At 44.2% G+C, this 25,511-nt stretch overlaps 4 protein-coding genes across 6 annotated transcripts; 1 reads left to right on the top strand and 3 right to left on the bottom strand.

Moving 5' to 3' along the window:
• Positions 1-335: 335 nt before the first annotated feature.
• Positions 336-5,777, bottom strand: LOC133170787 (jupiter microtubule associated homolog 1-like). The gene is made up of 5 exons (XM_061303927.1): positions 5,563-5,777; positions 3,666-3,808; positions 2,130-2,284; positions 1,601-1,631; positions 336-837 (listed from the first exon to the last, which is right to left on the bottom strand). The coding sequence occupies exons 1-5, from the start codon at positions 5,616-5,618 to the stop codon at positions 701-703; spliced, it is 522 nt and encodes a 173-aa protein (XP_061159911.1). The 5' UTR covers positions 5,619-5,777; the 3' UTR covers positions 336-700.
• Positions 5,778-6,177: 400 nt separating this feature from the next.
• On the bottom strand, positions 6,178-9,238 carry LOC133170418 (small ubiquitin-related modifier 2). Its single transcript, XM_061303339.1, has 4 exons — positions 9,079-9,238; positions 7,945-8,076; positions 7,619-7,690; positions 6,178-6,911 (listed from the first exon to the last, which is right to left on the bottom strand). The coding sequence occupies exons 1-4, from the start codon at positions 9,097-9,099 to the stop codon at positions 6,849-6,851; spliced, it is 288 nt and encodes a 95-aa protein (XP_061159323.1). The 5' UTR covers positions 9,100-9,238; the 3' UTR covers positions 6,178-6,848.
• Positions 9,239-9,308: 70 nt separating this feature from the next.
• On the top strand, positions 9,309-13,954 carry nup85 (nucleoporin 85). 3 transcript variants are annotated; one of them, XM_061303335.1, is made up of 19 exons: positions 9,309-9,815; positions 9,997-10,087; positions 10,230-10,431; positions 10,502-10,572; positions 10,662-10,705; positions 10,855-10,918; positions 11,006-11,127; positions 11,192-11,326; positions 11,447-11,569; positions 11,671-11,802; positions 11,886-11,992; positions 12,073-12,156; positions 12,236-12,301; positions 12,388-12,539; positions 12,637-12,754; positions 12,834-12,934; positions 13,052-13,203; positions 13,391-13,495; positions 13,794-13,954. In XM_061303335.1, exons 1-19 carry the CDS (start codon positions 9,783-9,785, stop codon positions 13,890-13,892), a joined length of 2,001 nt encoding a protein of 666 aa, XP_061159319.1. In that variant the 5' UTR covers positions 9,309-9,782; the 3' UTR covers positions 13,893-13,954. The 3 variants fall into 3 exon arrangements, with proteins under 3 accessions (XP_061159319.1, XP_061159320.1, XP_061159322.1); XM_061303336.1 differs by having other exon boundaries at positions 11,009-11,127; XM_061303338.1 differs by having other exon boundaries at positions 10,275-10,431.
• Positions 13,955-18,841: 4,887 nt separating this feature from the next.
• On the bottom strand, positions 18,842-25,489 carry gga3b (golgi associated, gamma adaptin ear containing, ARF binding protein 3b). The gene is made up of 17 exons (XM_061303934.1): positions 25,406-25,489; positions 24,883-24,967; positions 24,728-24,803; positions 24,559-24,657; positions 24,331-24,454; positions 24,152-24,255; positions 23,334-23,414; positions 23,043-23,180; positions 22,893-22,974; positions 22,703-22,813; positions 20,612-20,869; positions 20,439-20,524; positions 20,206-20,339; positions 19,834-20,108; positions 19,569-19,738; positions 19,246-19,356; positions 18,842-19,134 (listed from the first exon to the last, which is right to left on the bottom strand). The coding sequence occupies exons 1-17, from the start codon at positions 25,443-25,445 to the stop codon at positions 19,024-19,026; spliced, it is 2,085 nt and encodes a 694-aa protein (XP_061159918.1). The 5' UTR covers positions 25,446-25,489; the 3' UTR covers positions 18,842-19,023.
• Positions 25,490-25,511: the final 22 nt, after the last annotated feature.

The following is a 25,511-nucleotide window of genomic DNA, read 5'->3' on the forward strand; positions in this document are numbered from 1 at the left end:
AAAAGTAGAGTAAACTGGATGAGATATGACGTCACAAAAAGCGCCACTACTGTTGTGGATGCTAACGGTGCTAAAGAAGCCAAAGGAGCGAGGCCAAGGCGAGCGAGTGCTTGGCTTCCAAATAAAGCAAAGCCTCCAAGAGGGCTGCGTTTTCCTTGCATGTCGTACAAACCGCAGCAGCGCCGCAATAAAACACACACTCCCAGAACAGCAATCATGTCAAGGAGGGCCACAAGCCTGTCGCATGTCTTTGGACACAAGACGCGAATGCAAGACAAGTGTATTTGAATGGAATTTTTTTTCAGATTTAGTAGGAATAAAGAAGTAAAAAAGAGCAAATTCATATCAATCTTTATTGTATTTAGAAATTCACGTAACATTTCAGTTTTGTTTTCTTTTTTTTTAGCATTTACAACATGGACAAACGGGACGGGGTATGAGCTAAATGTCTTGCCTTCCCCGTCAGGCGCGATGCCCTCTACGGGACGGGCTCCAACGGACGGGAAGGAGGGCACAGAGATACGTAAAGTGCTTTTATCGACAGTTCTTTAATAGAAAAAAGGAGGAAAAGGACAAGTTGGGATTAGAGCCGAGGCGGACATGAGCGGCACAGCTCGATGGCGAGGAAGAGAGTGACAAGGGGGATTCATCTTTCAAAAATAAAAAAAAAATAATAATGAAAGAAGAGGATGGGGGTCTCTCAACCCAGGATGAGGCTGGACTTGCCACCGGGTGGGTTTCTTCGGCCGCCCGCAGAGGAGTTGGCACTTCCCGATGGGGCGGACGGTTGTGGCACCCGCTGCTCCTCCTGCTCCGCCTCCTCGTTGTCGGGACACTCTGTCAAGAGATGGACGGCAATGCGCTCACAACCAAACACTTTTCATGCCACTTCTTTAATCATCTGATGCCCTTCTCTACATCATCATCATTGAGCTGTTTGATTTGAGCCTATGCTTGCCTTTTAAAAACAGAAAAACAAGAACAAAGCAACCACAAAAACGAAGCGCACAAAATGCTGACATGCCGGCAGATACATTTTCATTAGGGGTGTAACGATTCATCGATACACATCGATATAATGCTCTACGATTTGTTGGCATCAATGCTAAACGTAAACATCGATCTATATCGCCCGTTTTTGACCTCGGACATTAGACGCGACTTTATTTTGAAATCCAGTTCATTGTTGCTTGCTTCCTCTTTCCGGGAGCAGTGCGCGGCGTGTTGTGTTGTGAGCAGAGCAGGCACGTGAAAGGGGAGCCGACAACTACGCGGCTCCTGGGCTGGTGCTATGGCTAGTGTCCAAGAAGACGAGGAAATTCGCTCCCCTTTGGGCTTCAACTCATTCGTTTGGAAGCACTTTGGATTCCAAAGAAAACATGGCTCAACGGACAAGATAAATCAGGATATTGTTCTATATCGATCGTAGAGCACTATATCGTGATGTATCGTGAATGAATCACAGCAGGCTTTAAGATATCGGCAAATATCGTATCGTGGTTCTTTGCATCGATATGATATCGTATCGTGACAAAACCTGCGATTTACACCCCTAATTTTCATGCGTAGACGTGTTGCCGACGTCAAGATGCTCACTCACCGTTGTTTGCTCCTTCTTGGCCGTCCTCCTCCTGTCACAAAAACACGAGAGAACATGAACGGCGGCAAACATGAAGCAAAGCGACCCGTTTAACTGCGGCCTGTTGATCCAGACTCGGGACAACACCCTGTCATCATGTGACATAATTAGCGGGACAGCTGAAGCGCTGGCCTTTCAGCACGGGAAAGGGAAAAAAAAAAAAGGGCGCCTCAACCGCCTTGAGGCAAAACTCGACATGTACACACTAGTCGCCTCTGACTGTCAACTTGCATTTCAGCGGCTTCTCGTCATCTCGTCAGTGCAAAATGGGGCCAATTGTTCAACGGTTGGCAGATCTGCAACTATGTCCAAGCAAGCATCATTTGGACACAAGTAGTGCTTTGCTAACACCCCGTGCTATCGTTTGATAATTCTAAACCTTTTTTAAACATGACGTAAGGGCTTGGTGACACTGTGGCCTGTCGTGAAAGTAATTTTTAACAGTGCTGGTCTCGGTGGCACATTAACTATCGGTGGCGCATTAACTAACCTCTTGTCTTTGGTTCCACACCAAAGCGGCTCCGGAGTTGTGGATGGTGGTGAGCTCCGGCTGAGGGTTCTTGGGGAACAGAATAGGCTGCTGGCACCGTCTCAGTGGGGCCGAGTGCTCCCCGCACAGGGTGCCCGCCGCGGCGTCTGCGGCACCTGGCCGAGGGAACGGGAAAGTCATCAGACAAAAAGCCGGAGTATTTGGGGGAAGCACAAACGCAGGTTGCGAGCGATGGACTTCAAAGTGTTAGTGGAAGACAAACAAATTACAGCGTTGAAATTGTCCCTGTGAAAGGGCAGTGATCCGTTTCAGCCCATCGTGAGGTGTGACTCGACAAATGCTGTCGATGGAGTCTGATGAAGGTTGTGAGAATGTTTCGTCCTGAAGATATTTGCATCAGTTGAGCAGCTGCTCCAACAGCTGCTCTAAAGTTAGCAACCGTCACGCACAAGTCACCAGCGGCTGAACACAACGTGCATCGGCTACAGCATTCAAGTGCTCGGGAGCCGGGGGCACCTCTCAAGCGTTTATTTTGGAAACGCGTCACATCGTACACACTGTGCTGGAAATTAAGAGGCTGACTACAATCGCTCAGTGTTACTCAGGAAAAACGAAAAAGTGTCTCCAACTCTGGCAAAATGTGAGCCGTGTGGACCGAGTCAAGCTGTTCGGCACACGGCGGGCTCACGACAAGCAACCGGCCCGTGATGGGAATTGACAAACGGGGGAAAGTCAAATGCGTTCCTACAAATAAACATCTAGCAGTTGCGCCGGTCGATCGGAAGTAACACAGGAAGGCTGGCCTCCACCCTCGTCCAACAAAACCAGCAGGACGAAGGACCGTTCCGTTCCCAAGAAGGGGCCAGCATGTCAGCCAAATATGTTCAATTTAAGATATTCTACAAATCGATACTCTCGGTCTGACCCCAGCTCGTCTCTTGTTTTTACGCATGACCAAGCGATGTCGAGTGCTGCAAACGTCTTCAACATAAATATTCCTTCTCTCTGCGGGAGTTGTGTCACATGATGTCTGCTCATGACTGAAAATCTGGACAGTTAAAAAAACAACCCAAGCCAGAACGTGTTTGCATCCGAAGTCAAGGTAACGCCACAGCAAACGAGCAGACGCGACATCTGCAAATAAGTCGGGAGTGAAAACATATGACTCGAGCTGACAGATAAACACAGCAAAACTGGAAGAGCAACAGCGTGCCACCAAAAGGTCACGCAAAACGTTTTACCTGCTTTCTTGGAAGCAAACAGACAACCACGAGGTGACGTTTTGTCGTTGAAGTCTGGCTCGGGTCTCGCCAAGCCCCAAACTTGAACAGAACCGTTTCTTTCCATTCGGGCCTGATCTAATCCCCCAATAACAAAGCCACGGGTCAAATTACCCAAACATTGCAGAATTGCACTTCTGCTATTAGAGCAGTGGAATGTTCTGACTACTTGGACGGAAAATCCTTTTGTCATTTTTCCAACACTGAAAGCGCAGCACATCGAAATGTGAAAAGAGGACACCAAAAAGGAACTGACTGGGTGGGTTGTTCCTCCGGTGGGCATGCGGGTCGTCAGGTTCTGCAAAGATGCTGGAGGCCATCTTGTTCTTGCGCTGCGGGGTGGTGTTTTCGTCCGTGCCAAAGGAAAAGTTGGAGGCGCCGCCTGGCGGTCGGAGCACCCTAGGAAAGAGCCGGACCATTACACTTTTAATGCAGCCATCTGACTTTTTAGGTCAAATTGTATCAATTTAATTCCCAACAGTCAATTCTCTTTACTTTGTAGCACATGCTTCAAGTACATATGGATGTGACACTCCCCCCTCCCCCCCCCACACAGATTTTTTTTTTTCTCTGAGACACGCGAGGGGGGTTATCTTCATTATTGAATGGCTGCATTGAATGCAATGTTCTCTTGTGGGTTAATGTGACTCAGCTCAGGTCAAAAGTCGACGTTATGTATGTCACCGGATGAATAGACTTGGTAAGCAAAGTATCTTCGCACCACAAGTTGAACAAAAGGAAAGCGATAATAAGGAAGAAGGCTTTTTTCTAGTTGTGGCAAAGGACAAAAAGGCCGACTGGACCCCTCCCTCTTTTTTTTTTGCTCTCTTCTCCACCAGCTGACACACTGAGCAGCTGTCCAAGGCTCTCCTGGCCAATATGGAACGAGGGCAAATGTGCGTTGTCGATCAAGCGTCTGTCCCGCTTGGCTTGTGTGGGAAAAGCTAAAGTGGAGCGCACCTAGCCAGCCAGGGGATGAGCTCATGCTTTCCACGCACACACAGAGCAAGCAAGCGAGAGCGAGGGGGAGGCTTTAAGCGGCCTGGCAGCCGACCCCACCCTAGAATCACGTCGCAAATGACACGGATGTGAAGCGGCTTTAATAAGCGAGGGCTAACAGGACGCTAGCCCGATAAGGCGGCTGGCTGCTTGATTTTGAGGTCCCGGTGAGACGTGAGCCTCGCTCAGGTTGTCTGATTGCGTGTGGAAGAAGACCCTTCAGACCCATCAGCCGCAAAGATGAGCAGTGAATAATTAAACTTTTCAAGATTTGAAGGGGAGATTTTGGAGGCTTAGTTAACCCGCCGCCCACATCCTTCCCTGCCTGAGCACCCCCCCCCCCCCCCCCCCACACACACACACCCTTCGACACATGCCAGATCAAAAACGCTTGATGACTGACACACATTTGCTCACCTCTCCCAAAATCTGATTAAAATTCCCGATTCATAGCCCCCCAGCCCCGCCTTGTCCATGCACCAAGACAGCACATTTTCTTTGCATTGTTTTGTGGGCCAAGTGGGAGGCGAGAAGGCGAGATTCATGACTTCCAGCTATGATAGGACTGCATACCTTTCCGATGAATAGCGCCGCAGACTGCAGTGGGGCTTACTCACAAATTTAACTTTTAAACGCACTTCCTTGTCTTTCACTTGAAATGGTCAATGAATTACTAATACATTAACAACATTTACAGATCCAAAAGAATAATCCCGTTTTCTCAGCACTATCAAACTCTTGTAAGGCATTAAAGCTACAATTATATTGGGAAGTAACTGTTGCAGTCACATGAGCGCGGTTACAAAGTTACTAGGCCTCGTCACTAAGGAGTCACTTATATAAGAAAACATGAATATTTTCATTTTTTTTCTCCTCAACTTATTGCCTCTCTTAAACTCAGCCACCTAATCATCGAACAAAGCCCAGACAGAATGACCCCCATGCGGTGCAGCTAAAGTCCAAATGGCGCATCAGATTAACTTAATTAGCAAGATTGTGTGACAGATGAGCTCAAGGCACAAGAATCTCTCAGCAGCAGCAGCAGGCTAGCGGCGGTTAGCGTCTTAGCTTCTCGGGAAGAAAAAGGAGGCGGTTTTGTTAGCCGCGTCCGCTCCTTTTGTTCGTTACCGAATAGATTCAAAGCTGCCATTTACCTGGAACTGCTTTTGGCACCGGGTTCCATTCCTTGATAGTTGGTGGTGGTGGTCATTTTCGATGGCTATTTCAGTGAATTCGAAGCGACAAATAGCGAAGGGGTTGGGGGGAGGCAACGGCCAGGGGGGATCAAATGCGGTGGTCTCCACCCGACGATGTGGAAAGGCTGAAGCCGCCCGTGCGATGAGAAGAGCTGCTTCGGTAACGGCAAAGCGTAGCCTCTCCCACTGTTATTCTGCTGGCTCTGATTGGACGGAACTTCGTGTCACTCATCGGTCATTGGATGAAAAACACGGAACTCACCTCTCTTGATGGCAGCATGAGCGATAAGGACCATTTTCTTATGGCAATTTCATTGTTACAATACTTAATCTCTAAAACTGTCTCACAGTTCTAAGGTTGGAGGGGTTGAGTTGAGTCCTCGAGTTTGCATATCTTTATATATATAAAAAAAAAAAACACACAATTAACTTTCTTTTCCTGAGAATTACCCATAATTTAAGGGTTTATTTAACATACATCATCAACGGGCACCAGAAACTCACAAATATGATTAATATCCTACTCTGAGTTATAGTTTTCTACTCACAACAAAGATCATCATAAAATAAGAGTTTTGGAAAAACAACAATAGCTTTATTTCAACAGGTATCTTAACAGACAATACAGATTGTTTGCATGACAGCAAAAAATATCCTCCTCCCACTACCCCCCCAAAAAATGACGTTTGGTCTAGTTAACGGATTAATCAAAGCAATTGTCCACATATTTACCACCATATAAAGTTAAAAATCCAATTAGTTTTCATATGGTCACCAAATGAGATTTTGGGCCTGTTTCCACAGCGTGATAAAGCCCAGACGCTTATTGACGTGTTCTGAGTGGCCAGCTCTCAAGTGGTCAACACGCACGGTGACCTGATCACACAAATCAATCTTGCAGGTGGTTTGGCCCCTTGTGACCACATTCTTTAAGTAATGTGAAAACCGCAGAGAATATCACTTTAACTCACCTTTTGAACCAATTTACTAGCAAAACTCCAGACCGAGCCTGGCGATTGGAAAAGTTACAATATTTATTATTCGAGAATGAGTCCAATTTGACGGGCTGAATTCTAAAGATCTAAGTGGATTGGTTTATGTACAAAAAGTACAGAAGTAAAAGGGCCAAGACTGAAAATACTGTACAGCAGTCATTGAAACTTTGAAAGGACAAGATGTGAATGATGTTTATGCCAGGCTGCGGTTCCGTTAAATGAGGAAAGATGACACATGGGGGTGGTTGATTAAATCACTCCTCCTGTCTGTTGTTGGAACACGTCAATCGTGTCTTCATCTTCCATTTCCAACTGTGAACGAGAACAATTAAAACCATTAATTGAATATTTTTTAACTTGGCAGAAACCTGCAAAAACACTTAAGTTTGGTGTCTAAAGTTTGAAAATAAAAGATAAGACCATAAAAAAAACGTTTACCCCCTCCCACACACTTGAAACACATTTCTGTATACTGTAAACAAGCATGGCACAACAATCATCCATCACTGCACGAAAGACAATCTAGAAACAAATGCAAATATAAAGGCCTTAAATGCATTACTCCCAATAAGCCAAGGTAATCACTGCAATGATCAGAAATGTAGTTGTGTGATAAGAAGTAGATATTTTCATTATTCACCAAGATGTTGAGCAAAGCATGCTGTTTGAAGAAAAAGGTCAAGCTTAAGTCTTGATCTGCACTATAATTACAATCCTTCCTCTTGTCACATGGCCTACTTGCCCACAGAACTGCTTTTGTCCATTTAAGAATATCTTGGACTCTGCATGTTTGCAAATTATGAGTCTTGGAGAGACACTCAGTTGACCCTCCCTCCTCACTCTGAGGGAACAGGGCAAAGAATGCATGAAATCTTGGACAGCCCTCATCCAAGACTTGACACAAAAGCTTCAAACGAATCAACAACAAATCACGTGGAGTCGATTCCAGGAGCACAAGGGTGAACTTCATCAGATCCTCTTCGAATGACATGTTGGTTTTTGAAATATCTTAAACTTACTTGTGATGGGGTGTCATTCTCGTTTATTGGCTGTCCATCAAATCTGAACCGGATTTGCCTCATAGCAAGTCCCTGGAAAACACACGCGTTGTCAGTCTTCAGTCTTATACGGTTGTTAGATGGTAGCAAATGATGAATGATGTCGCAATCACTCATATGTATAAAGTGGAACATTATTGAAGTGTCCAGAAATATTCTTCTTATTCACATACGGTGGAGGGTGATCATATAAATAAATGGTAGAAAACGATTATGCTCATCATAAAATGCAAAGATGTCCAATTGTCCTACAATCATAACCGTTTAACAGATAAATTACTGCTCACCTGTCTCTCGCAGTAGGCCCTCATGAGCTTGTTGAGGGCCGTGTGTCTTTTGATCTTGAACTGCACGACCGATCCATCCTGGCCCGCCACCTTCAGGTTGATGTGTTCACTACCTTCTGTCTTCACACCTTCCTATGGAACACAAACACGAAAAAACACAAAACTGATATTGTTATGTTGCAGTGGTGGGCGGTCACAGCCAGCAAGAATTTCTCCGTTGGCCTGCACATCGCTGGCGTCTGGCCACCCAAATCTCCTACGTCACAATGTGGCAAGCCCATATTGACAAAGTAAGAAGTAGGCTGGTCAGTCCTAAACATGCCAGATGAACAAGAATATCCACCAACATGAGGTGCAGGAAGTACAGATCTCAATGGAGAAAGGAAAAATAAAAACTCAACCAGAAAATAAATACTCAACTAAATTACAGCCTGCAATATCACAGTGCAGTAGCAAACCTGAAAAATATACCCAAGCACAGTAACAAAGTATTAGCATTATTCAGAGTACATACACCTGAAAGATATACCCAAGTACAAACAGGAACAAAATATTCATTCCACATTATTCAAGGAGATGGATTAGAAATAGTTAAGTACAGTAATGGACAATTAGTACTTCGTTGCTCAAATACAGAAGACTGAAACATCTAAATACAGTAATAAGAGTATTTGTTCTTGTTCCCACCGGTGGGCATCACAGGAGTATTTCTCCGTAACGGAGAATTGGTACTACGTTGCTCAAATACAGAATACTGAAAAATCCCAAAACAGTAATAGATTATTTGTACTTATTACTTCACACCAGTAGCCATCACGGGAGTATTTCTCCCCTTTCCAATGATTCGACAATTCACAGGATGCAAACGTTATATGGAGACACGAACTGCGGGTGCCACCAGCTGGTTGCCTAAACCGTGTGCTCAAGCACAAAATGCCGGACGCGCGCCCCTCGATGCGCGTGCACAAGCCTTCCGGTCTATCCAAGTCGGTCCAACGACTTCAGTTGTCGCTTGAAAACTTAGACAAGATGAGACCAATTCACGTGGAAATTCCCGCTTCAAATGAGCTCCTACGCCTCCCACGTTGTGGATTCAAGTCGGATTTGATAGCGGCGTGATGTAGTTGCACTCACCTTCGGTTTCTCATCAGCCATGGTCGCTCTTTTGGCGCTTTCGCTTTGCTGCCACACAAAGAACACGGGTGCGCGCACGTGCTCGTTCCCGCTAAAAGTTTCCAAACCCTGCGTGCGCGGCCCCGAGACGGTGCGCGCACGACACAGTGAGCCCCGATTGGCCACCGGCAGTCACAAGGGTGAACGGCAGCCCTGGCGTGGGCGGGAGAGGCAAGATGCTCGTTACAGAGATTGTTGGCCCCGCGTGAACGCGCATGTTTTTTTTTTTTTTACTTTGTTGGCGTTTAGATTGCGGTAAATGTACCGAATCAAAGCACCGACTACCCCAAGACCGACTATCTTTGCCATGAAATGCGGTCTTTGTTTCCCGCCTACGTACAAACGGCCATTGTATGTTCGTCATTTTTGTGTTCCTAAATTACTTTCATATAAAACTGAATACCGCGGGTGTGGTTCTCGTCAGACAATAGTTTCGTAGTGTAATTTCGGTGCTTTATAAATTCGGATTGCCTACGAAAAGAAGGGGTATGGAAAATCAGGCATGAGAATGGGCAGCCATGTCCTGACGTCATCAGGCGACATCACGGGGCCCTTTCGATGTATGGCAGGCGCACGCTAAACCATTCCATTTGTACTTCATCTGTGTATTTCTCACTCTCTCTATACTATTTCACATTGTATTGTACTGGTGAAATTACTCCCAGATGGAGGAGGTCGACGTTGACCCGATAATTACAGTAAGAAACCTAATTTTTCTCATTTTATCTTCTCTCAAATATGTCAGACGTAAACGTCCAGCAAAACCATTCAAACTCCACACAGCTCAAAATGTAGTTTCTTGAGTACAAGTTCAAGTTAAGATATGACAAATGTCTGTTTCTGTTGTGTTCATGCCATGTCTGTTATTTTCCCTTGCAGAATATCCCAACATCCAGACATGGGAAGCATTTGGGTTTTGCTTGGGGTCCAGGAAATATCCTTGTGTATGAGACCCTTTACAAACAACCGGGTGTGTATATAAAAAGCCTACACATTTACATTCAAACCCATGTTGAGTGGCATTTGGTAATTACTGATACATTAATTGAACAAATATTCTGGGACTCTTGATAATATAAATGCTCAGTGTAGCTATACTTTGCCTCTGTCAGGTGTATCCTATCCAATGCCTGCTTGCTTCTGCCCTCCGTTTGCAGGCGGTTTGGGGTCATGCAGCTCCTCCATCCACGACGTCAGGAAGGACGAAGACATTTACTCTCCCATTTTACGCAAACTCTTCAATGAGTCACACCACATCTTTGTTGGCCTCCAAACAATCCAAGAGGAGATCCCCAGCAAGAACAAGAAGTCCCAGTAAGTCTCAACTCGTGACTTACCCTATTCATCTGCAATCATGGTGTCAAACATGTTTTTTCCTCCTTAGATTTGTCAGCATTAGTAAAAATTATAGATCTATAATTCGAGCATGTATAGAAGAGCTTCAACAAGTTGCAGGTTTGCATTTTCTTACTACAGTTATGGATTGTTAGCACCGACTATTCAATGATAATATATGGTTTCTTTTAATGTCTTCCTTTTATTAGTTAATACCAGTGACTCAGCGCTGTGCACACAATATGGAAATCAGGTGTGTGCTTTTTTTCATCAAGCATCATTCTGAATATTCTTCTATGATTGGAAAAAAAAAACCCAGAATGAATAAAGTGGATTTCTAAAATATAATTACTATTTGTATTGCATTTTAATCTCACCCAATCTTTTGTTCTGTTTAATTAGGTGTCAATCCTGTTGGCCATTGAACTGATCTGGAATCTCTGTGAAGTGCTCTTCATTGACGCTGGTCAGTGTCACTATGATCATATTTTTTTCCCCTCCTTTTTTCTATGTTTACAGCCAACCTTTCTCTCGATTCTGCCTGTTTCCTTAGCAGGCCCTCTGTTGCTCCACCTGCTAAACTGGGTGAGGTTGCACAAGGCCGATGTGGACGAGAAGGCCATGCATGTGCTGCGAAGCGAGAGTCCCGCTGAACACCGCGACTACTGGGACGTGGTAGGTGATGTGCGCAATCCGCCTGTGAATTCACGGAGATTTATGACGACATTTTCTGGCACAGGTGGTGGGCTACGTGGTGCAGGGGCGCTTGGAGGAAGTCAGACAGTTGCTGGTGAAGCAGGCCACCCTCCAGCCCGCTGCCAGGAGCATGTTCAAGCTGATGGACAACCTGCTCAGCAAGATGCCCTTCTATCATGTAAGACCTTGCTCAAATTCATTTTTGATTTATTTAGGCTATAGGGACGTTGTTTTGTGGAAGGCTGTAATGTTCAAGCACCACTGAAAGAATCCCCACTCCTGTTGAACGTTCCTTCAGCCCGGTGGCACCCAGACATCGACAGAGTTTGACATCAAGTGGCGACACTGGCACGAGGAAGTAGACCGCTGCCTCCAGGACAACTCTTTTGCCAGCAACCCACACCTGGAACTCATATGCAAGGTCAGAGCACCCTCAGCCTTTCACAAAGTGTAACTACTGTAGTATTCGTGTCTTGACTGTGTGCCAAAGGCATTTAATTCCCTGTAATGTTTTTATTCCAGATCTTAGTGGGAGATGAAGACACTTTGCTGGAACATAAAGAACTTGTTGGCACCTGGTACCACTTTCTGGTCACAAGGTTGCTCTACAGCCACCCCACAGTCAAATCCACAGAGCTGCATTTCTACGCACAGGTACGGTCGTGACAGCGGCGCTGTTTGCCATTCATGACGCTTCTTAATCTCAGCTGTCTAACATGTTTGTGCGCTCTTTACAGTCCTGCATGACCATGTTTCTAGACCCCAGGAGCGTGCCAGAAGCCTTGGACAGCATTTTATTAGCTGCTTTTGAGTTTGACATACATCAGGTCATTAAGGACTGCAGGTAGTGATTGAATTTACTGTGCCTTTTTTTAATTGTTGCCTCAATGTTTTTATTAAATCCTCCCTTGTGTGTCCCCTCAGCATTGCCCTGAACAATTGGTGGTTCGTGGCCCACCTGACAGATCTACTTGATCACTGCCAGCTCCTTCAGTCCCACAATTTGCAGTAAGGACCGTACGAGTAACCAGACGCGTTGTCACATCACAGAGCTGCAGCAAATCTTTTTTTTGTTTTGTCTTCTTAGCTTTGGCTCCAACTTGAGAGAGTTTCTGTTGTTGGAGTACGCATCTGGTCTCTTCACTCACCATAGGTAAAGGCTCCGTCATGATCAACCATATCGTCGGGCATCTTAGCACAGAGTGAGCGAATTCTTCAACATGTCATTCTTGTGTTCAGTCTGTGGCAGTTGGCCGTGGACTACTTTGACCACTGCCCTGAGTTTGGCCGCGTTTACCTGGAGCTGCAGATGGAGCGCATACCCTTAGACACGGAGCGTAAAGCCCTCAAGGTGCTCAGGATCTGTGAGCAACGGCAGATGTCAGAGCAAGGTAGCGAAGCTAATCACTGAATGAAATGTTCAAACTGTGGCTTTTGTAAACATTACTTTGGAGTACAAACTGATTTTTGTGTGTCTATTTTACCCAGTGCGCAGTATTTGTAAGATCATGGCCATGCGTGCTCTGAGGAACAACAGACTCGGTTCCGCTCTCTCCTGGAGCATCAGAGCCAAAGACGCCGCCTTCGCCACCTTGATTTCAGAAAGGTTTGTTTGTGCCCCAGGATGACCCCAACCCCCTCGGAAAACCTCAACCCATCTAATGAACCTCTGCATGCGTCCTCAGGTATTTACAGGATTACTCTGCCAGAGGGACCTTTTCCGATCTGGACCTCATCGACAATTTAGGTTCGGCAATGCTGCTCAGTGACAGGCTTACATTCCTTGGTATGATTTTCCTCAAGCTTTGTGGGAGGCCGAACCCCATTAAGAGTGTGTCATGTTGCTCTGGTATGGGCTTGAATTTTCTTTTCATGTCTTTTCCTTTCTTTTTTTTTGTTTTAGGGAAGTACCGTGAGTTCCACAAGCTTTACGGCGAGAAGCACTTCAGGGAGGCGGCCAAGCTTCTCCTCTCCTTGATGACTGCCAAGATCGCCCCCAGAAGCTTCTGGATGACTCTACTGACAGATGCCCTGCCCCTGCTTGAGCAAAAAGAGGTCAGTGAGGCAAAACGTTGAGCTGGCTTACAACATATCACCGCTGTCTTCAGAAACCTCACCGCTACCGAAGATGCTAGATGCCGGCACCAACTGTGCCCCAGCATCTCACGTATTGCTTGGGTTATGAAAATGTGCACAAAGGGAACTCGATCCATTGATGTCATTGGTTTGTGCTGAATTTCAGGTCATTTTCACTGCAGAGCAAACCTACGAGCTTATCTTCTGTTTGGAGGAACTCACCTCCTCAAACTCCGCCACCGCTGCTTCCACGACCGACGCCCCCATGCAGGTACACGTCTCCTCAGTGTGTCAAAGCGCGACACATTCATCTCTTACAAAACACGCTCACTCGAATGTATGTTATTTTCAATTGTTATTGACTAAAAATCACCCAGATTGCATGGCTCCACGATGTGAGGAAGATGCAATAGAGTTCTCGAGCTATTTCCAATTCTTTTCAAATATTTTAATGTTTCCAAATAACTGCCAAAGTTGGGAGAGACCAATAGTATTGAGTTGTGGGGGCAAAAATGAAATTGACCATATTTGGACATTTATTCTTCATTTGGGTGTCTTTGCTGTTCCAGGAGGAAGACTTAGAGGTGACCAAAGTGGAGCTCCTCAGACTGGCCCTGGCCCGCAACTTGGCCAGGGCCATCATCAACGAAGGCACAGTGCAAATGTGAACACTCGGCTCTTTTTCTACCGTTTCTATTCATTTCCAACTAAAATCCTGTTTGATAACCAACCCGGTGATGCTTCTTTCATAACACACCAGCTTCCACTCACACACAAATATTTATTTCATGCTGCAAACAAACTGAATGTACAAATGTAAAACATGTCACATATTCACAAATGACAATACAGTAGATTTGATTTATGTACATTTAACACGCGCTTCTGCACATCTCAGATGCAAACGAGGCTTTGCGGAGTCGTCACCCTGACGCAATTTCACTGCCGAATATTTACTTTTGTTTATGTCCATATATTTTATTTCACATTGTCAAGGTTCGGTGTTAACTGACAGTTAAACATACGGCAATTATCGTGAACGCCTGCTTAAAGTGAAGGCTTAGAATTGCTCAGAGATGGCAACAAAGCAAACTTTTGCCAGACCAAGCTCATCAACTCCTTTCAAATGATAATGTCGATCTGAATATGGTGCGGCTGGTTTTGTCCTCCCCGATACTAGTTGAAGAAAAATGATAATCAATGAATAACGTTTAATGAAATAGAATAGAATTTTGGTTGTTAGAAATTAATCCTTCTCCAGTGACATCGCAAAATCTTTGTCAAATGAGATTTTTTACTAAAACGGTGACACTGTGTGAACAGTGAATAAATACAAATAAATGCTAAAATACTGGGGATCTGACCAATGTTCCCTCTAATTTTTCATGTATCTGGGCATACACACAATCTCCCTGAGCAAATTGAGGACTACTGTGAGCAACATCAGATATGCACGCTTTATTTTTGAATAAGTAATTTGGTCCACTTAAAAAAAAGACAAAAATCTGAAAAATGGGATGTGTAGATGTTATATAGTATGTGAGAGTCCTGCTTTGGCCATGGGAAGAGTCCTGCTTTGGCCATAGGAAGAGTCCTGCTTTGGCCATGGGAAGGGTCCTGCTTTGGCCATGGGAAGGGTCCTGCTTTGGCCATGGGAAGAGTCCTGCTTTGGCCTGGCTGAGGGTCCTGTTCTGGAAGATATGAGACATATACACCTTTCAGACATAACATTTTGCTCACATTAAAACATTCACATTTTGCACAATGACTTGTGCTGTAGCTTAAATACAGAACTTAAATACAACACGGGTAACAAGAGGCAGGGGAGTATGATTACACTAATCATGGGCACACAGGAAGGGAGGGGCGAGCACACAGACACACAGAGACGATGACAATCTACACACACAACAAAACTGGGGACAAGACATGACAATAACATGGTCTGAGTTTAATGCCCCCACTAAAACAATCTTCCACCAACACAATCTTCCGAGGCTTGTTGAACACAACTATTTCCAGAATGCTTGCGTCATGTATCAGACTGTCCATAAACGAAACTATAAACTCTGTCAACTCATCCCAATCTGTACGCCCAGCCACACCCACACCACCAGGAATAGCAATCTAATCATTGGGAAAAAACGGAAACTAAAATCTACAAGCTTTAGCATTGTGTGCAAAGGGCCACAGATTTGGAATGAGTTTTACGAAACACTAAAAATGTTGCAATCCATATCCATCTTCAAGACAAATCTAAAAAATCAACTATCAATGTATGTTTAATGTGGTGATTATTAATCGCATGAACACCTGTGTCCTGTTGTTAATTTATTAATTGCAAATGTACTTTACATCAAATCCAGTGTAACCAGAATACTGAGACTATCTATTACTTGTCGTATGTTTGTGTGTTGTACCTTATTGTGTGTTTATTGTTATTGTCTATTACCGTTTTTTTCTATGTATAATGCGCCCCCATGTATAATACGCACCCTAAAAATAGCATGTTGATGCTGGAAAAAAGCCTGTACCCATGTATAATACGCACCTAAATTTTGACTCCTACTTAAGTCCGTAAACGTAAAATTATTTCAGAAAAAAGATCATCTTTGGGAACAACCGGATGTTATTCTGCCGGTCAGTATCACTGCGCATGCGCTAGCAAACTCAATAGCGAAGAAATGTTTCGGATTTGTGTAGGGTACATTGTTACAGCAAACGAGCTGGTGATCGAGCAAGCGTCTGATACGAGAGCATTGTGTTCGTATGGAGCGTGTTTGAAGTGAACACCAGAGAAGAAAGCGCATCTGTAATGGCGGCCTCCATATCATATCCGGATAAAAAAAAAAATAATAATAATTTTGTTGTTTTATTGTACCCATGTATAATGCGCACCGCAGATTTTAGGACAATAAATTAGTTAAAATTTGCGCATTATACATGGAAAAAACGGCACTTTTATTTTTTTAAAATTTTCTAACTTTTTAAATTAACTTACGGTTGAGATAAGGGGAGACTTTTTAACTTTTTAAACCTTTTGAAGTCTTCAATCGGCCTACCAAGCATTTTTTTGGGATGTGGGAGCAAACTTGAGTGCCCGGAGAAATCCCACGCGGGCCCGGGGAGAACATGCAATCTCCACACAGGGAGGGCCGGAGGTGGAATCGAACCCGCACCCTCCTAACTGTGAGGCGAATGTGCTACCCAGTGCCCCACCGAGCCGCCCTTAACAACATTCAAAATAAAAAATAGCATCCCCATGCACAAGCATGACTTTCTTTATGGCATATTTTTGCCCCACTGCCGTCTTTGATTCAGCTGGAAAAAGAATCATACTGCATTTTTGTCCTAAAAAGCACACTTTTTCTTTTCTTGCGTTTGGTTCATTATGTTTGGTGTCCAATGTTTAAACGTAACTTTGAACACATTTAAGTCTTAATTCATTATTCTTTATCATCACTGTGTTTATTATTTATTTAATCAGTAAAACATTTGATGTTTTCTATTTTTGTTATTTCTTGAGAGTTTCTAAAAGTTATTTATATTATTTCTAGCATTACATGTTTGATTCAGCTAAAAAAAACATTGTATTTAGTCCCAAAAAGCACCAATTTTTTTCTTTTGTTGTGTTTGCTTTATTATGTTTGTTCTTTACTATATTTAAACATGACTTTGAACACATTCAAGTCTTTGTTCGTTGTCATTTATCATTTTTATGTTTATTATTTATTATTTTTATTTCTTGAGAGTTTCTAAAAGTTACTTATATTATTTCTACCATTACATGTTTGATTCTGCTAAAAAAAACACATTGTATTTAGTCCCAAAAAGCACAAATTTTCTTTTGTTGTGTTTGCTTTATTATGTTTATTGTTTCCAATATTTAAACATGACTTTGAACACATTCAAGTCTTTGTTCGTTGTCGTTTATCATTTTTATGTTTATTATTTATTATGTTTGTTATTTCTTGAGAGTTTCTAAAAGTTATTTATATTATTTCTAGCATTACATGTTTGATTCAGCTAAAAGCCCCTATGCTCCTATGGTCAAAACCACACCACACTGACTTTCCCTCTGCCACCCCACGCCATACAGTCAGAATTCTGACTTTATTCTCAGAGTTCTGACTTTATTCTCAGAATTCTGACTTTATTCTCAGAATTCTGACTTTATTCTCAGAATTCTGACTTTAAAGTCGGAGAGTTTAAAGTCAGAAATTGGGAATTCTGACTTTAAAGAATTCTGAGACTAAAGTCAGAATTCTGAGAATAAAGTCAGAATTCTGAGAAAAAAAGTCAGAATCCTGTCACCCCTCGTTTTTTTCTTCTTCACTTATCCCATTGTTGATTAAACTTAATAACATTTTAAACACACCAGTGTACATTTAAACGTACCACTGCAGTATTCTTACCTTTACTTGTAAATTTAGTCTTTTTTAGAGTACCTTTTGAAAATCCTTTTGAAACCAACGTGTTGTATGTAGTCCGTCCCGGACTGTTGCCCCTGCCGTCGTGTCACTTAGAAACAAAACCGCCAATGATGCTGGTAGTACGTTGTCGTTGTACTCCGATGATCAATCTTTGTCCTTTAATTAAACAACCACCATGCCACGCCGCGCTGCTGACGTCACCTGAAATTCAAATTACAGCAATCCGTGGCTACATTGCGGTTTCACTTATTTTTTTAAATTACGGTATTCTGATTTCACAGATAGGACCCAGCAAGCGGAAGTATCACTTATATAAAAAGTCGATTTAGAATCCGGTTGACAGATAGATCATTTTAGGCCATCTTTTCTTTTACTCAGCATCCTTCTGTCGGTGCTCCATAGAGAGCATTTTCACATACTTTAATACTTTTAATCTTTTTATTCTATTTATTTTTTATCTCATGCGCTGATCGGTTGGCACTTTTTAAATTTCGTTGTACGTGTGACAATGACAAATAAAGATCTATTCTATTCTATTCTATTCTATTCTATTCTATTCTATTTTATTCTATTCTATACTGTGGATGTGTTTGGTACACCAGCTGCACTGCAGCTCAGAGGAAAAAGCTCCAAGGGGTCATCAACACAGCACAGAGGATCGTTGGCTGCCCTCTCCCAGCACTGGAAGATCTACACAAAACCCGCTGTCTCAAAAAAACACAGAACATTATAAAGGACACTTCCCACGCTGACCACTCCCTTTTCGAACTGTTGCCGTCAGGCAGACGCTGCAGATCAATTAAATCAAGGACCAGCAGATTTGCTAACAGCTTTTACCGTACTGCAGTAGTCACACTAAATGCTGCTAAAAAAAATGATCGAGCTGAAACACAGCGGTGAGCAGGAGAACCGCTGTCATCCACATGTTACTTTTACATGGCTACATTTTAACTGTGCAATATGGGTGTTACATGCAATGTTCCCTCTAATTTTTCATCTCAATGGGACGTCAAACGCTGCGTGTTCGCTTCGCTTCGGGGGTGGGGGGAGTGGTTTTTTTATGGGCTGGATAGATTTTCTTGTGCGCTGAGAATGTGCGGGCAGTGCGCGACTGCGCAGCTTAGAGGGAACATCGGATCTGACACATTTGTTCTAGTAACAAATTCTGAAAATGTACGCATAGGTTTATCACCATTAAGATTTAATTTATCATGATTTTTGTCATTACAGGTGTAAACATTAACTTGGATATTCCTGTCAGAGGAGACATATGACATTTTTGTTTTAGTAAAAAGAAAAAAAACTAAAATGTTAAGTTGTTTCAACTGTATTAATGGAGTGATGATAGTTGTCTGGAGTTTTGTGTTTATAGGTGTCCCCATGCCTCGGGCGGGGGGAACTGGTCCACTTCCCCCACCTCGTTGCACAGTACACCCCCAAGTGTGAATGCCAGTTTGTAACGCAGGCGAACCTTCTCCTGAAAACACGCAAACAACAAACAATGACAGCGAGTCAGCAAAACGTGAGGTGATGTCAGCTGATCTGTATTGAGAGTAATGTGACATTTGCGTGTGTGGGTGTGACTCACCTTCATTGGATTGGCCAGCAGCATGATCTGTGTGATGGAGGCTGGCGGCAGGATGGGGTTGAACGCAGCCAGTTCTGTTCCCGAAGGAGGCTGCAGCTTCACCTTCATTGACTGGAATACGAGGGCCGGGGTTATAATTGCATAGTGATGACATTAGATGATGACAAATCACTACTTTTACATTAGTCAGGCTTGGCTTTGTAAAACTAATTGCTAGTGCCAAGATACCACAAGATGGTGCCAAAGCATTGCTTTTGTTAGAAGGGGCTTTGGCGCCATCTTGTGGCTTTTTTGGATGTTTCAGAAAAAGCACAACTTCTTACCTTTGGTACAGCAGCTTGCAGTACCACCCCGTGCACAGGGAGTGGTGCCGTGTTAAGCATGGACACCACCATGACTAACACGTCGAGCCTGCCGGGGGGAGAGTCGGAGGCAAAGTTGAACAGAACCCGAACGCCGTCCTTGTCGTAGGCGGTGACCGGCAGCACTTTACCTACAGCGGGAAGAACGGGTTAGCGGCTAGCCGATCGGAAGCCAGCAGACATGACACCCAGCCGATTAGCCAAATCTATTTGAGTGTAATCTTACTGGGTCTGATGGCCTCCAGAGGAACGTGAACATTGCTCAGGGATATCTGCGCCGCTCTGGCAGGGCTTCCCTGAGCGGCGGCGTGGGCTGGGGAGAGCGGGTGGAACAGCGGGCTGCCCGGGATGGAGGCCAGGTTCTGGGCCTTGGTGTGGGTCAGAGCAGGCGAGCTGGGCAGAACGGTTTGAAGGAGAGATCCTGGAGAGGAGGAGCTCGACACGCCCGTAGGGGGAGGAACGACTGGCGGTGCCCTGAAATTGCTTCCCATCATCATATGACTGGGAAATGTGCAAAGCCACATGTTTTATTCATCACATCTATTAGAGATAACATACAAATTGTGACTAATATAACAAAGTAGAAAAAAAAACATACCTTTTGTGATCGGGGAAGCCCATCATAGCCAAGTCTTGAAGATTCTGGAGTGAGGTCAAGTCAGGTTCTGCCGGGGGTAAGAGTGGAGCCGGGCATACAGCGCTCCCAAACAAATCTGCACTCGATGCAGGGGGCTGAAGGCACGGAAAGCCCTTTGAGCACTTGTTCTGTGTACCTTTTCCTTTTTATGTGTGTACTAGAAGGGCCAACGTGGAACTAGTAGTGGAAAATACCTGCAAAGAACTCCATTGATTGGTCGCTTCGTTCAGCTTTGGTTTGGGTTGGTTGCCTGCTAATGCGGGGTCCTCATCTTTTAGTCCTGCAAGACATACAAAATTCATTTAGGGTGTATTCAGATCAGAAAAGTCCTTTAGTCTGCTCATAAGTCAAGGAGTTGTGCGAGCACCTAACGACAGCAGCTCCTGATCAAGAAGCGAGAACGCGTCGGAGGCGAAGTCAGGCGGAGGGTGAGCCGGACCGCTGCCCTGATGGGCCGGAGAGCCCGTCGGCTGTTTCGGAGGCGGCGGCAGGGCGGGGAAGGACGAATCTCCCAAGATGTCTGACAGATCGCCGGAGAGCAGCGCGGGGACTGCGGGTTGAGGAGGGCTCGGCGGGTCAGCGCCGCCGGCCAGGTCCACGAGTGTGTCCGTCGTCTCCGGCGAGTCTGGAAGGTAAACGCGGTAAGATTGTGAGGGCATGTGTCATTTCTATATACAGTCAAATCTCGGTTTTCGAATGTCCCGGTTCTCAAACACATCGGAATTCGAACGGAAAATTCGAGAATTCTTTGCTTTGGTTGTCGATGAAAATTCCGAGGTCGAACCTCGCAAGATGAGGACCCGAGAAAACTCGACCGCGCAGCCCGGATACTGACTGACTCCGTTCGTTATTGTATTTTTGTTACTTTGAGGATTGTATTAACCCCTAATCATGCCTCCAAAGAAAGCAAGTGGGAGCAGTAAAGCCATCCTAAAACACAAAGACGCTCTTAAAGCAATGAGACAGTGAGCGCTTGGCGTGCTGCGGTTGCGCGATCGGACCAAATTAAGCTCCCTGCGCACTGAGGTCCACTTAAATTATGGAAAGTACATCAGGACTTTAAAAATATTTTCTAGATTTCAGCGACGACTCTGTCACAATAATGCGACCAGCGCGGTGCAGTTGCGCGGTCGGCGGCGCGCTACAGTTGCGCGGTTGGCGGTGCGCTGCAGTTGCGCGATCGGACAAAAATGCGCAAATGAAAAAATGCTTAAAAAAGGCGGGGTTTTTTTAGTCTCGGAACGGATTACATTTTTTTCCATTATTTGTAATGGGAAAAACAGATACGGAATTCGACCGATTGACTTCTCGAACCGCCTTCTGGTCGAAAACCGAGATGTGTGTGTATGTGTGTATATATTAGGGGTGTAACGATTCATCGATACACATCGATTAATCGATATAATGCTCTACGATTTATTGGCATCGATGCTAAACGTAAACATCGATTTATATCGCACTTTGGATTCCAAAGAAAAGATGGCTCAACGAACAAGACACGTGCAGTTTGTAAATCCTGCCATGCGGTGATCAAATATTCAGGGACCACAAATCTCGCCGCACATTTAAAGAAAAAACACGATATCAGATATGATATCGTATCGTGACAAAACCCGCAATTTACACCCCTAATACATATATAGGGTGTAAATCGCGGGTTTTGTCACAATACGATATCATATCGATACAAAGAACCACGATACGATATTTGCCGATATCTTAAAGCCTGCTGCGATTCATTCACGATACATCGCGATATAGTGCTCTACGATCGATATGTATATTTTTTTTTAAATAAAAAATATAGAACAATATCCTGATTTATAACAATTCATACACAAAATCAACAAGGTACCGCAAACTCTTTATTTAGGAAATTACAAGAGTATTGTAGTATACAAAGTGCTTACTTAAACACTGAACTTTGATGTCGTGTTTTTTCTTTAAATGTGCGGCGAGATTTGTGCTCCCTGAATATTTGATCACCACATGGCAGGATTTACAAACTGCACGCGTCTTGTCCGTTGAGCCATCTTTTCTTTGGAATCTTAAGTGCTTCCAAACGAATGACTTGAAGCCTAAAGGGGAGCAAATTTCCTCATCTTTTTGGACACTAGCCATAGCACCAGCCCAGGAGCCGCGTACTAGTTGTCGACTCCCCTTTCACGTGCCTGCTCTGCTCACAACACAACAACGCCGCGCACTGCTCCCGGAAAGAGGAAGCAAGCAACAATGAACTGGATTTCAAAATAAAGTCGCATCTAATGTCCGAAGTCAAACACGGCGATATAAATCGATGTTTACGTTTAGCATCGATGTTAATAAATCGTAGAGCATTATATCGATTAATCGATGTGTATTGATGAATCGTTACACCCCTAGTATGTATGTATATGCATGTGTGCGTGCGTGCATTTTTTCTTGCGTGTCAATGTGTGGGCTCATATAACCATCTGACCGTTATGTCCACGAGGCTCCAGGCTGTCTCCATTGATGGGCAAGCCCTCAACAATCTTCTTGTAGGCGTTGATGACTCTGGAGAGATCATCGCTGGCCTGCAGGATGTCACCTGAGCAGAGTAACCATTCATCCCTCGTTAAGAATTCATCAATTGTCCTTAACTGATTGGGTGGAAGAACTTGGCAAACCTAAACTAGTGTCGTTGTCCTCAGCCTCTGTGGCCATTTTGAAAGCGGCCCGCCTCAGCTTATCACAGCGGTCATACAGTTCCTAAGGCAGCAAAAACAAGGTTGTCAAGTAAGGCTTATGTGACTTGACCTTTTTTTAAAAAGGCAAACCTTCATAATCTCCTTGTCAGACTCTGACGAGGAATCTTTGTCGTAGTGGGACAGCATCTCGGACAAGAGCTTGACGTTGATGTTTACCTCCTCCAGCGTGTTGCAGCGTTTTGATGCCTTCTGCACCCGTACCTCGTCCTGGAAAATGACAGACGATGTAATCGCAAAATCAGCTCTGGCGGTTACCACGACGGCAAAGTTCGTAAATACTAAACAAAATAATTGTATGAAATATTTGAAGATAATTTTGTTTAGATTTTAAAACACAACATGATTGTTGAAGTGTCTTACCTCCTTAACCATATTTTTGATTAACCTGTTGGCCTCCTGAAGGTCTTCAGGATTTTTGCTCCGGAGAAGCTCAGTAAGGAGCTGTGGACACACACACACCAACATAGAAACATTGCCGACAAAACAAGCGCAAGTAAGGGCACAGAAGCGCTTGTACTTCCTGCGGAGGATGAGGAGAGCCCACCTGCCCCCACCCATCATGAGGACGTTCTACCGAAGCACCATAGAGAGCATTCTGACAAGCTGTCTCTCGGTGTGGTGTGGGGGTTGCAGCGCCTCCGATTGGAAGAACGTAAGGCGAGTGGTGAGGACAGCAGAGAGGATCATCGGGGCTCCTCTTCCCTCCATTCAGGACTTGTCATCCCAGCGCTGCGTGTCCCGAGCCCGTAATATTATGAGTGACCCATCACACCCCCACCAAGGTCTGTTCTCCCTGCTACCCTCTGGGAAGAGGTTTCGCAGCATCCGCTGCAGGTCCACCAGGTTCTGCAACAGTTTTTTCCCTACTGTCGTCAGACTGTTGAACAGTCAACTTGGCATTCCTCTGCGCACTTTGTAAATATTGTTTTTGTTTCCTGCACTGTTTACATGCTTTATCACTGCTGCACTCATACTTATCTTATTTCATATTTATATAGTAATGTCACTATTTATTCAGCCGAAATATCATTTCATTGTGGAGAGTCGTATGCAACGAAATTTCGTTTTGTGTGCACCAAGTGTTTACAAAATGACAAAGTCTGTCTAAGTCTTACTGGGCAATCATCTGGAGCAGTTCGCAATCTGTTTATCAAATAACATAACAAAAGCTTGCAGACCTTCCCCATGTCTTCGTTGTCAAACACAGGGTGTTTAGGCCGTGTGGGCGGAGAGGGAATCAAAGTCCGGTCCAGCGGCAATTCTGGGTCCCGGGTCACCAGCCCTTTGGGAAGAGAGTTGTCATGAACAAAGAAAGGGAGAGGAAAAGAAGGCTCCTCCAAATTGTGTCAAAGCATACCTTGTCTTCTCAGTGTTTGGTAGGCTTCGTTTATCTTAGGCTCATTAGGGAACGCCACGGTCCAGCTGTACAGCATTTCTACAATCTTTGTCTTTGCCTTCTCGGGTGCGCTGTCGCCCATGTACTGGAAATCAGTGAAATGATCAGGTTTGGCCAAACATTTTGAGGAGCGGGGTGGATCCCCTGAGATACATGGGGGTTCGTTGTACAGCACTTAAGACAACTCACCTTTGGAGACACAACTTTAATCAACTCGTTTAAAAATCGATATTTTCCAACTTCATTATGAAACCTCCTCCCGCAGTTTTTCATGCACGCCTCTAACACCTACGCACACAATCAAGATATTTAAATCAATCAAGCTTGCTTATGCTGCACAGAAGATTGTTCTTCTTACTGTAAGAGCCTGAAGAGCTTCCCATTCTTGTGGTGAGTGGATTTTGTGGACTAGTAATGGTATTGCAATTTGGGGGCTGCAGGAAGAAAGTTCAAATGATATATATTTTTCCAAGGGGAGGAAAATGACAAACGTTTTGTGAATATAAAACAAACCCTTCAAGTTCTTTGTTGACTTGGTCACAGAAGCCAATGATGTACTCCCAGTCCTCTTGTCTGTTAGTTGGATGGGTGGCTTTATCTGAGACACACACATACATTTCCACATGATTTGATCATTAGTCTAATCATACAATTACAATAATTCGTGTCAAGTCAACAGACACATTTAAAAACAGATCTCCACCCTGATGACTGACATGATGCACACATAGACCAGTGACAACCATAACGGAGCCGAAATAGAATAGAATATAGAACAGATCTTTATTTGTCATTGTCACATGTACAACGAAATTTAAAAAGTGCCAACCGATCCGCGCATGAGATAAAAAATAAATAGAATAAAAAGACTTTAAAAAAATACAAGCTAAAACCCACAGAAGAACATACACAGACAGTGCTTGAAAGCAGTGCTGACATCTACTGTAGAAAATAATTTACTGTATTGTGACCCTGGCATTAGAATCTGCATGATAACAGGAATGTTTTGATTGATAAAATAGCAATAATCACTCACTGAGCCAGGATTCAAGCGACTCCCCTTCCTGATACGCCATAGCAATCAAGAGATCGCGAGATGTTACGAGCGTATGAACGAGAGTTGCGTATAATGGCACTCTCAG

This window comes from Syngnathus typhle, linkage group LG17, assembly GCF_033458585.1.
Source record: "Syngnathus typhle isolate RoL2023-S1 ecotype Sweden linkage group LG17, RoL_Styp_1.0, whole genome shotgun sequence".
NCBI lineage: Eukaryota > Metazoa > Chordata > Actinopteri > Syngnathiformes > Syngnathidae > Syngnathus > Syngnathus typhle.